General features: G+C 41.7%; 1 protein-coding gene across 1 annotated transcript; it reads left to right on the top strand.

Annotated features, from left to right (window-relative positions):
• Positions 1-4950: 4950 nt before the first annotated feature.
• On the top strand, positions 4951-12158 carry RNF113A (ring finger protein 113A). Its single transcript, XM_042477440.1, has 10 exons — positions 4951-5096; positions 6555-6631; positions 6723-6827; positions 7310-7417; positions 8192-8301; positions 8753-8859; positions 8966-9055; positions 10176-10269; positions 10976-11082; positions 12016-12158. Exons 1-10 carry the CDS (start codon positions 4997-4999, stop codon positions 12084-12086), a joined length of 969 nt encoding a protein of 322 aa, XP_042333374.1. The 5' UTR covers positions 4951-4996; the 3' UTR covers positions 12087-12158.
• The last annotated feature ends 116 nt before the right edge of the window (positions 12159-12274 follow it).

Genomic DNA, 12274 nt, shown 5'->3' with positions numbered 1-12274 from the left:
ATCAGGCCAGGTTAGGTAGGGGAAAAGATGGAGTTCATGGGATGAAGGTTTGATGATTGAAGATCTTCAAATATGTCTGTCATTTTGTGGCATTATAACATGCCTTAATTCTACACAAACCCTTCCCTCTTTGCTTGCTGTGCCACATTATGCCCCCTTCTTCGGGGACATGGGCATTGGGCAATAGAACATGCAAGGTTGCTGCTTGCTGTGACTCCTTTGGTTTTTTGCTTATACAAGAACCTCTTCCTTTTTCTCCCAACATGAGGTGGGGGTGCAGCATGGGAAGGGTGATCATACGCTCTTGTCTCCTTTGGTTCTTTGCTGGACACGGAAGGCAGCTCCTTTGTCACATAAAATGAGGTGGGATAGGAAGGTGGGGGAAATGCCCTTGTAGCTCATGTAGTTCTTTGAGTCATATGGAGAAAATTGTTCCTCATGGGTAACATAGTGTAATCCCATTAATAGATTCCTAATAGATGGCCAAACACCTCCTGCTCAAACATCTGTAAATGCTTTTCCATTGTCAAACTTAGTATATCCGTTGTGAAACCAGATGACCAGATATTTTTCTAAGTAATATCCTTCAGGGAACCCTAATTAACCCTTATTGGAGATGTAAACATTTCCCAGAAAGAATATCTAAAACATTTACATCCTCACAAGAAAACTGAATTTTGAACATCTTTGGGATCAGTCCAAAACTGTTTGGTTCCTGGAATTAACAACACATTATGCCCCCCTTCTCTCTCACAACACCCCCAAAACCAAATTACATGGTATACAAGACTGGCTATGTTAATTTAGCAGGCGGGGTAGAAAAATCCCACAAACAATTACCTCTGAGAATGAAAATACAACAATTATCTCTGGGACTAAAAATAAAACAAGTAATAAAGTAATGTGCTGCCCCTTCATGACACCCCAAATTAATGCCCTCACTTTGCCTAATGATAGGGTTATGCCTGAGTCTCTGACATGAGAAAAACAGAAATAAGTTAGTTTTACAGCAAAGTGAAGTAAAATACTAAAGATCACTTCAGTGACTGCTTACTCCACAAGGGTTTTGTGCCTACAGTAATTTATGGTATTTGCATTGGTCTTTCCTTCTGCTGAAGGACTGTTTTTTCCCCCCTGTTTACATTTGTCTGGGGTTTTTTTTTCTGCTTCACAAGGATACTTCCATAAACACCATTGGTCTTACATTTCAGTGGTTTCAGAACATGATGAGGACTACTAAGAATGCTATTTGCATAAATGCCGTCTTGAAGAGTGTTCAAAAATCAGTAATGTTTGCTGGCAAAAATCAGCATTGCATCACCAACATATTGCCAGCATGTCTGTTTCCTTTCTGTCAGACTACATATTCAGTTCAAAAGTTCTGCTTTAAACAAATAGAAAGACACAAATCTTTCAACATCATGGCCATCTCTCTTTTTCATAATCTGGCAGTGTCCAATTTCACCTTCTTATGTTTCATGCTGTTCTCTGCTGCAACCATCCAGTTACATAATCTCAGAAATTGAACATTATCTGTGAAGGTCAGTCAAATGTAGGAATGGTTACAGTTTTCTTTACAGGAGGGAGAGAGAGAGAATTATGAGTCTCTTCTGCAAATTTCTTCAAAGCTTTGCTTCCTGTAATGAAAACACTAAAATAAGCTATTTTATAACCGGTAATAAAACCTTTATCAACATTCAGATTCTTTGCAAAAAAAATTAAAAGATATTTATGGGATATTCTTTGAGCACTATGTATGCAGAGAGGTAGAAATTTCTTAGTACCTTCCTTCTTAGGCAGGATCTTGATTCCCCATAGTGCTTATGGGCCTCCTTGGTCTTGGCTCCAAGGTTTAGCTTGGTCAGTTTGAGGTTTCTTGTTAGCCTAGTCTGCCTCCAGTTTATGGATGTCTTCCATCAGGACCGGCTTGTTTTTTTAACACGTTTCCTTTCACCTTCAAGTAAAAACTATGGTACTCATGGTGATCAGTTTTCTTGGATTCCCTCTGTGAACCAGAAAGAAACCTCAAAATCCTCATTTGTCAGATCAAGTTACAGTACTTTTTCGCACAAATCCACATTGACAGTACCTTTCCCCTTACCAATACCCATGTGCCAGCAAGTCTGGAGGATATCACACGACTGAAATTGGAAGTATAATCCAGTGTCGTCCTGTATGCAATCATGCGTATTCACATTATTGTGTGAAAGGTTACCACACGCGATCGCTGGCAGTCTGAATGCACTCCGAACGCAATCACGCGTCAATCCACAGTTAAGTAAATTCGGTGAACTAGCGAAGTCACAAATCCTATTCCTAGGCAACTTTGCACTCAGTGCACTGTTGTTTGGTGTGATGTGCATGTCTCCTTTGGTCCTGGTTTCCCCCTCTCAATCTGGAATGGGGGGGTCCCATGAAGCCATGCTGCAATTCCGCTTCAATTTTGCTTCTGCTTGGCCTTCAGCATTGCTGGGGGGGGGGGCTGCTGCCTGCTAATTAAGAGGCACGGACCGGGAGCTATTGGATAACCATTATATTCACGTTTTAATGTTACAAGAGTGAATATATGCTTGTTTTAACATGAATACAGCATGTTCTTTCAACCATTCTTCCCACCGCCCCCCCCCCCAACCTCTTTTGTAAATTGTGGGGTTCCTTGGTTCCTCTCTCTCACTTGCCTAAATATGCTATGCTCCAGTCATCTGGAGTCTCACTGAGCATGCGCAAGGGTGCCAATTCGCAATTAAGAACCCACCGATGTGATGGCTTACTTTGCACAGAATCTAGGTCGCGTTTGGGGAGGCCATTACAGCGAATTTCAGGTGTGATAAGTAATCATGTAATTGTGTGAATTTTTGAACTGACCTCGCTATCTTCTCTTTCGAAATGGAGAGCCTCCCGTCCCGTTTGATAAACTCCTCTGTCACACCAGTGAGCAACAGGATCTCCAAGAGTCACTGTTGTTATTATTATCATCCCACCTTTTCCCAAATAATGGCACTCAAGGCAACCTGAAGATCCGAGAGCTCAAATAGGCTTCATACATGTTTGGCCACACATTTGGCCACACATGCAGAACTTCATACATGTTTAGCCACACACACACACACAGAGGGATCTCAAGGCTTAATCCCCCTCCACCTCTGTATATTTAAAATAACACTTGACTCAGGTACAATCCAGCCAGCCATAGACTTGAGGATCAAATCATTCATCCCTTACATATAGTCTTGTTTTGCTTGGTACTTCTTTCAATTTACCTGTTTTTGAGGACTTGTTTTCACTGAGCCTTGCAGGAACGGTACACTCTCTCTAGGGATTTTTATGTCTGCAGTCTTGAAGTTAATGAGGACTTGTTCAGACTGATTAGACTTTGCTAGCTATTTCTTTTCCTAGAGAGAGACATGGGCTCTAGAGACACTTCATGCAGCACAGTAACGATTATCTTTATAATTTAATTGAGTTTCCAGGGAGGATTGCAGTGTCAATCTGTTGTAAACAAACAAACAAACAATAATAAGATTCACATGGCACCTTAGAGTATATTTCATTTCGCATAGGCTTTCATGGACTATAGGCCACATTGCTAAATGCATGACATGTTGCCTCAGATGGCAGATTTAGATGTATAGGTGAATGGATGAAGGATGTAATCGGTGGGGTGACAGGGATCTAAATTGCAAACTTCAATTATTATTTTGACAGTGCTAATGAACAGTAATTGGGTTGTAACACAGATGTCCTATAAAAGAGTGATAAAAACTCTTTGTCCGTTGAAAGGCACAAGAAACAGAGTTGTACCACCTGATGATTTGTTATTGTTGTTCTCCATTAAAAGTGTTGTTTCTTCATAGGACTTTATCACTTGGGGAAAATCGGGGGTTTTAAACATCGATTATCCCGTGAAAATTGCGCAATCGCGATTAGCATTTTCACGCGACGTCACAATTAAATTGCCATAATCATGGGAATAAACAGGCAATAGACAGCAATGGGAAATCTCATGAATGATTTGTTGCTGTTTATTGCATGCTTATTGCATGTTTATTCCCGGGATAATGGCAACCTAATCATGATGTGTATGAAAATGTTAATTGCAACCCAGCGTCACCAGTATAAAAATAAGACTACTGTATATAATGGCAATAATACATAAATGCAATAATCATCAGTTAGAAAAGTCACTTTTGTGATTACAACTCCCATAATCCCCCAGCTAGCAAGAAGACTAGAAGCGCTGGCTGTAAAATCCTGGCCCCGAAATTAACTTTTTCAATCTCTGATAAGAATAACAACACAAAAATTTAATTTCAATAATACTAACATTTTAATTAATTACAAAATATCAGTTGTTACAAGCCAGTACATCCAGAATGCTGTAGAAAGAGCTGTGATTTGTGTAGCCTCACAAAACTACAATTCCCAGAATTCCTTAGCATTGAGCTAAGGCAGTTAAAACAGTCTCAAATGTTAAAGCACTACACTCTTATGGCACTGCTATTCCACTTTAAATGCTCTGGCTGCCTCCTGTTGCATCCTGGGATTTGCAGTTTAAGGAGGAGCATTTAGAATTCTCAGCCAGAGAGCTCTTAGGCCTCACTGAACTACAAGCCCCAGAATGCAACAGGAGGCAGCCAGAGCATTTACAGTGGAATAACAGCACTACAAAGCGGTGATTCCCCCAAACTGTGCTTTTTTAGAGATTTTGAACTTCAGCTCCCAGAAGCCTCAGCCATGTTGGCTAATAGCCTGGGATTCTGGGAGTTGAAGTCGAAAAAGAATCCCTTAAAGGGGAAAGTTTGGAGGCCACATAAAAGAGCGCAGTACAACGGAAAAACAAGTTCTGAACTGGACTCGGAAGCTCTTAGTGTGCGTGTCACTCTCACAGTGAGTCTTAGTCTATGAAGCCTTGGATGATAGAGATGCAGAGAGGGATAGAGCGTCGCAGGGGCTGGGCGATAGGGCGGACTTCCTTTGTTGATTGTCCTTCTCCAAGATGGCGGAGGCGCAGCCTGTTTGTAGCTTCCTCTTCAAGAAGCGTCGCCCGGCGCCCGGGAGGGGACAGCGCAAGAGGCCGCCCAGCGACCAGGAGTCCGGTGAGAAGGGAGACATTGGAGGGGGATAGGGCTGAAGAAAGGGGCTCTCTGTGTCCCTTTTAAGGCTTTAGCTCTGGGGCAGTGGTCCCCAAACTGTGTCCTTTAAGAGCTTTTGGACTTCATCTCCCAGAAGCCTCAGCCATGGAGGCCAGTAGCCTGGGATTCTGGGAGATGAAGTCCAAAATCCCATTAAAACGAGCACAGTTTGGGGAACCACTGATCTAGGTCTCCTTCTCTTTCTACTTCCTTCTACCTTCCCTAGCATCTTTATCAATGACTTGGATGAAAGAATAGGGGACATACTTATCAAATTTTGCAGGTGACACCAAATTAGGAGTAGCAGCTAATACCCCAGAGGAGAGGGTCAAGATTCAAGAAGACTTGAATAGACTAGAAAGCTGGGCCAAAGCTAACAAAATTAACTTGAACTAGGAGAAATGCAAGATAATGCACTTAGGTATTAAAAATGAAATGCAGAGGTATAGGATGGGGGACACCTCACTTAAGGAGACTTATCCGTGTGAAAGGGATGTGGGTGTCCAAGTTGAACATGAGTCAACAGTGTGATGCGGCAGCTAACAAGGCCAATGCGATTCTAGGCTGCATCCATAGTGTCTAGATCAGCGATTCTGAACCTGGGGGGTGCAGCGTCTTTGGGGGTTGCCTAAGACCACCGGGAAACAAAATATGTCTGACAATCTTAGGAACCGAGAGCATCGGTTGGGGGTCACCACCACATGAGGAACTGTATTAAAGGGTCTCTGCATTAGGAAGGTTGAGAACCACTGGTCCAGATCAAGGGAAGCAATAGTGCCACTCTATTCTGCGCTGATCAGGCCCCACCTGGAATATTGTGTCCAGATCTTAATGTAGAATGTAGAGCACATGTACTCTCTAGAAATAATGTAGCTTGACACCACTTTAAAGTGCTGTGGCTCCAATCCAATGGAAGTCTGAGGCCTTTTACAGACTGCCAATATAAAGCTGCTTCGGGTCTCTTTGGAGGTATGGGTATTTAAATGATGCATAGGTCCTAAGAGTCCGGAGGTCGAGCCAAAGCCACACTCCATTCCTAAGCACTGGAGAGCAGCTTTGGTGCAGCTTCCGGATTCTTAGGATGCATGCATCATTTAAACAGCATACCTCCAAAGAGACCCAAAGCAGCTTTATTTTGGCAGTCTGTAACAGGCCTGAGATTTGTAGTTTTACAAGGTTTTTAACCTTTCTGCCAAAGGGGTGCCTCACAAAATCTCAGGATTCTGTAAGATGGCACCATGGCATTTAAAGTGGTGTCAGACTGGATCATTTCTACAGTGCAGATGGACCCTTAGTGCAATTGGAGGGTCTTTTGGCTGAACAAAAGGCCTGTGGACTAGTGGGAAGGCTAGGATTGATCAGTGTCATCTGCTTTGTTTTTTTGTTAATGACTGTCTCTATGTGTCTTTTTATGCTCTATAGGGAGTAGCAGCGATGAAAACAGTACTGTGGTCAGGAAGGAGCGAAAGAAAGAGGTTTCCAATCCTATGATTCAGAAGGTATTGCACCTTAATCATATTTTCCATATATACATAAGTATATGCCCTTCTCAGTCTAAAATTCACTCTCCCGATGCTCTCATTTTTCCAGACCAAAAAAAGTGTGAAAGATAATACCTTGTATGGCTCAAGCAGTAGTGATGATGAAGGAAAGCCCGAAGGAATCGGAGTTGCCTATAAGTCCACAAGATCTGCGGTATGGATATTTTGAAATAGCGGCAAACACAGGATACCTTTAAGTGCTTTACTGTAGACATGATTTACTGCCTTCTAGCAGTTGGAGCAATAGTAGCCAAAACTGCTAATCTTTAACCCCCTGTTTCTTATCTGCAAAGTATGTTTATTAATTGGTGTATTAGATGTAAAGATGTAGTTGCTTATGCAGATGATCTCAATTGATGTCTAAGAGCATGTAGTAAGCTGTTGGCTTCACTCTGAACCAACATTGTGTGTCCTGCTCTGCTCTCCCCAGTCACTGTTTTTCAGCTGGCATTAGTTGGTGGGCTTTAGCATTCTAGTAATAGAAAACAGGTAAATCCTGAAGACCTGAATCTTCCCAATCATGCTTTCAAGAAATTACACTTGTTTTGGTGAATTATTCTAATAATAGTCTTTATTGTTGCTTACCTTTTTTTTTTCTTTTTACTTTCTGCCCTAACAAGACAATAATCATTTCAGAAACCTGTTGGTCCAGAGGACATGGGAGCAACAGCCATATATGAACTGGATACGGAGAAGGAGAAAGATGCCCAAGCCATCTTCGAACGTAGCCAACAAATCCAGCAGGTAAAAATACTAGACACATTTAATAGCATTTCCTCCTTTACTGCATTTTCCTACAGCTTTAAGAAATGGATTGATAGTCTTACTGATCTTCTGCATGTTTTGCATTTCCTTTTCTCAGCCCAGAAATCTGGTATTAGGACTCTCTCTTTCTAGTTATTGTTTCATGTTGTTGTTTTTTGAATGCCTTCAAGTAATTTCTGACATATGGCAACTCCAAAGCAGGGTCTTCATGGTAGAATCTGTTCAGAGCAGGATTTAAATGAGTGAATGAATGAATGAATGAATGTCCTTACCTTCCTCTGAGGCTGTGAGTATGACTTACCCAGGGTTACTCAATGGGTTTCCATGGCTGAGGCAAGGACTCCCCTGCCGCCTCCCAGGAACAACACTGCCTTTATTCTTGCTTATGTTCCTGTCACCTTTCTGGTCTCATCTGTGTTGTGTCCTATAGCTGGTTCTTTGCCACACTTATGACTGTTCAATGGTACTCATTCATAGGAATAAATATGGTCTTCATACAGTAGTTAGTGCTTGGATGTGTGACCTCCAAAGAATATCAGGCAGTGTATGTTATACTCAGAGGAAGGCAATGGCAAAACACATCTGCCCTAAGAAACCCCTATGAAATTAATGGGAGCGTCATGAGTTGACAGGCAACTGAAAGAGGTGTTTACACACACACACACACACAATGGCCATATATGAACAAGAGACAGATGGCGTCAACCAATCTGCAGTGCTGATCGGTTGTTCTCTCCCTCCTCCCCCATTCAGGAACTTAGAGGAAAGGAAGATGATAAGATTTATCGTGGGATCAATAATTACCAAAAGTATGTGAAGCCAAAAGATACATCCATGGGAAATGCATCATCAGGCATGGTAAGGTAAGATAAAATCCTGTGGAATTTATTCTGGAACATAAGCATTTCTACAAGAGTGGAAATTCTGCCGCTGTACTTCTCTGCCTGTGTAACATATATTCTTAACTACCATTGCTGCCCCCATTTCCAAGTGGCCTGTGATGGTGCTGAGAAGTCCTGCAGCTGTTCTGTCCAGTTATTATCAACAAGCCTGTAGTGTTGTGAAAACTCTGGCAATATACAAATCCTGTGGTATCCCAGTATGTGCCCTTCGTCCTTCCATTTCTTTCAATTAGAAATGCCCCATCAAAACACTTTCCTTTCTTTTCTTACTAGCTTAGAAAGCCTCTCCTATACCCCCAGATTTCCTGTTCTCCTAGTACTACTTAACCTTCTTGTTCCTTCATCATACCTTATCCTCTTTTTTGTGGCCAGCACACTGGCCATTGTATTATGCTTGTGTTTTGCATTTCAGGAAGGGGCCCATACGAGCTCCAGAGCATCTCAGGGCTACTGTGCGGTGGGACTATCAGCCTGACATCTGTAAAGACTACAAAGAAACTGGTTTTTGTGGCTTTGGAGGTGAATGGCTCATCTGTATACATTCCTAACAAAAGGTCTCCACATTGCTGTGCTCCACTAAGAGAACTATTGTTGAAGGTTTTGTTTTCTGTTTTCTTTTTTATAGATAGCTGTAAATTTCTCCATGACCGATCAGACTACAAGCATGGCTGGCAAATTGAGCGAGAGCTGGATGAGGGACGCTATGGAGTTAATGGTATCATCTCTTTTCTCTTGGCTGCAGTCATTCCAGTGCTTAGTAGCTTAAGCAATTTTGATAAAAGAACTTCTTGTATGGGACATTGCAAGTGAAATAGGTAACAAGTTTAACATTAAAGATACAGCTTCAGGTGGTTTGGTAAAAACAATGGATAAAATTTGAACCTTTACTAAAAATTAATATTGAACTTTATTCAATTAAAATAGAGACTGTTTTTGCACATATAGCCCTCATAAAAAATATTGCATATTTTATCACATTACCAATATCTAACATTTTCAAGACACAACATTGTCCTGATCCATTCATGGCTAGAAGTACTAAAATATTTCAGTCGGTCAGCTCAAGTATCACTAGGTCTGGATCTGATTCATTTATATTATTAACATTATCCTATGGAATGTCTTTTGTCCTCAGTACCTGCTTTCTTTTCTCATGATTGTTTGTTTAATGTCACTTTTAATAAGCTAGCAGGGATTCTAGGGTAGAAACAAAGGGAGTACGTGCTGAAGTAATTTCCTTTCTTTTGGTCTCCAAGATTTCCATGTACAGTGGGACCTTAGTATCCATGGACTTGCCATGCATGGATTTAAACATCCATGGATGGCAAGCCCTCATTGTCCTGAATGGACAACGCTATTAGCGATGGCCCCCGTTATCTCCAGTGGCAGCGCGATCACATGGGCACACTGGCACTAGGGACAATGGGACGTCACCTGAAGTCCCATTGTCCCTAATGGTAGTGCGGCTGCATGCGCACGCTGCCATTTGGGGATGTTTTTGGTATCCACAGGGTGTGTATGTCTGGAATGGATCCCCCATGGATACCAAGGTCCCAGTGAACTAATTTTTTAAATTGCCAACCTATGCTGGGTATTTGCCCAGTGAAGCTGCTATGGCAAAGATGCCCCTTTCTTCTACAGCTGTTAAAAGAGAGAGAAAACAAGAGCAGATGATTTGAGTAGGTAGTTTGATTTGTTGATTAAACCTAATATTTTCATCTTCTGTGCTGACTTTTAGGTGTTGAAGTCTCTCTGTTCTTAGCAAACACACCTTCCCACATGGGATAGGCAGAAGGATCCTGTTCTAGTTTAACATCACTTCTTCTCTTGTACAGATGATGAAAATTATGAAGTAAGCAGTGATGAGGAAGGACTGCCCTTCAAGTGTTTCATCTGCAGAAATTCCTTCAAGAACCCTGTGGTGACCAAGTAAGATAGCTAGAGGATTCCAGTTTTCTCTTTAAAAAAGATTTTAAGGTTTTTCATTCCAAGCTACATAGATATCTTAATGTAGTAAAACAATGCATAGTTGAGATCCAAACAAGACTGCTAGTATTCTGGGACTGACTACAGTATGGGGAAAACTAAGGGCTCATGTACATGGACAAATTACCCCCAATCTCCCCCCAATAGTTTACATGACACAGGGTCAAAATCTCAAATTTGGGGGCTTCCTCTCCCTAACCCGCATTTAAATAACTCGCCTTTTGCTGCAGGTTTTCAGCTTGTTCTGCAGCAACGGTGGCGTCTGCTTTCACTCATGTTCCTTGCAAGCTGCCCCGAAGTCAAAACAAGGCACCCAGCATCAGTAACATGGCTGGATGCCTCATTCTGACTTCAGCAGTGGTGCCGAGCCATGAACAGGGACTGCGTGGGAAAGCAGATGCTCATCGTTCACTGTACCAAAAGAGCAGGTAAGCGCACATCTGGGGCCAGAATACTCTGGGGCATACAACTAGCATATCTTGACTGACTAAGGTCAATGTTGAGTGCTACTTTTGATGAGTTTGAAACTGGTACAAAATGGGAATGATTTAACCGACACAGGGCCAAAAATCTTTGAATTAAGAAGCCTGTTCATTCTACCTGTATGTTAAGAGATCTACTGGAGCTGAGTCTTTTGTGCTTTTCTCAGGTGTAAACACTACTTCTGTGAGAGCTGTGCTCTGCAACATTATCGCAAGTCTCAAAGGTGTTATGTGTGTGACAAACAAACAAACGGAGTCTTCAACCCAGCTAAAGGTACTCTTGTCCCAACTGGATTCCTTGATGGGTACTGGGGTGTATGTTAAATTTGTAATTGATGGTACGTATTTTTAGGGAGTAACATACTGACTCACTGAAGTGACATTGCAACTTAAGGTCTCCCTAATGTAAGTCCTCCAAAGCATCACATTTGAACTAGTGGGTATGTGATAAGCCTGGATGCTCACTGGATAATAAGTAGCACTTTATGCAGAGGGCCAGCATGGTGTAATGGTTTGAGCACTAGAGATCACAGTTTGAATTCCTGCTTAGCCATAGAAACCCACTGGGTGATCTTGGGCAAGTCACACATTCTCAGCTTCAGAGGAAGGCAAAGTCACATCCCCTCTGAACAGATGGAAATCTTGCAATAGGTTTCACTCAGGTCCATCATAAGTCAGAAACAACTAGAAGGCACACCATATGCAGTGTCTAGCCATTATACGTAATACACTTTCTCATCTAGAAAATACTTCCTGTGCCAAGAGTGCTTGAGCACTCCCTGTGATAACGTAAGAGCCTTTTAAACCTCCCTGTCTTTGCATAACAGGTGCAAGGGACAATAAGAGGGAAGTGATATTGGTGTGCTACTGACACCCTGGTCTGGTAGCATCGCTGCTCTCAAGAGTCTAGGTTAAGTAATGGTGTTCTTTTCAGTGCTAAATGATGAGGCAGTTAAGAATCTTGCTCTATCAGCAAAATCATGTTTTTTGTTGGTAGAGCTGGGCTGGTTCCTATGTACAGTTGAAGGCCATGAATGTTTAGGTCTCGCCTCCAGCCTCAAGAAGTTGCTATCCTTGTTTGGCTATACAAATTCTCAAGAATATAAATGAAAAGAAAATAGAAAAGCATTTTTTTTGCCCAACATTTGTGATAATTTATGCAGGCCTGTTTCATCTTCAGGTTGGTTTTTGTTGTTTGTTTGTACAGAGCTGATAGCAAAGCTGGAAAAACACAAGGTTGAAGAAGGACCTCCAAATGATACTGAGGAACCAGAATAATACCTTTCCATTATTATTTCCCCCTTCAGAAAAGCATTTCTATGGCTGAATAAATAATTTATAGAAAACTGAGCTGATATTTCAAGTTTCATGATTTAAGTAATAATGCTAGTCCAGTGGCATGGCATGCTTCTGCTACATACAGTTTCCAACAGACTATGCCAATACAGAATATTTTTGAAATTGGC

Source organism: Sceloporus undulatus, chromosome 6 (assembly GCF_019175285.1).
Source record: "Sceloporus undulatus isolate JIND9_A2432 ecotype Alabama chromosome 6, SceUnd_v1.1, whole genome shotgun sequence".
NCBI classification, from domain to species: Eukaryota; Metazoa; Chordata; class Lepidosauria; order Squamata; family Phrynosomatidae; genus Sceloporus; species Sceloporus undulatus.
Note: the sequence above shows the minus strand (reverse complement) of the source record. Positions and strands in the feature narration are given on the sequence as shown.

Excerpts from the sequence above, each read along its gene's own strand:
- RNF113A (XM_042477440.1), top strand. The coding sequence starts at position 4,997 with ATGGCGGAGGCGCAGCCTGTTTGTAGCTTCCTCTTCAAGAAGCGTCGC. Across the intron at positions 9,056-10,175 it reads GGGACGCTATGGAGTTAATG|ATGATGAAAATTATGAAGTA; the intron begins GTATCATCTCTT and ends TCTCTTGTACAG. Across the intron at positions 10,270-10,975 it reads AAGAACCCTGTGGTGACCAA|GTGTAAACACTACTTCTGTG; the intron begins GTAAGATAGCTA and ends TGCTTTTCTCAG.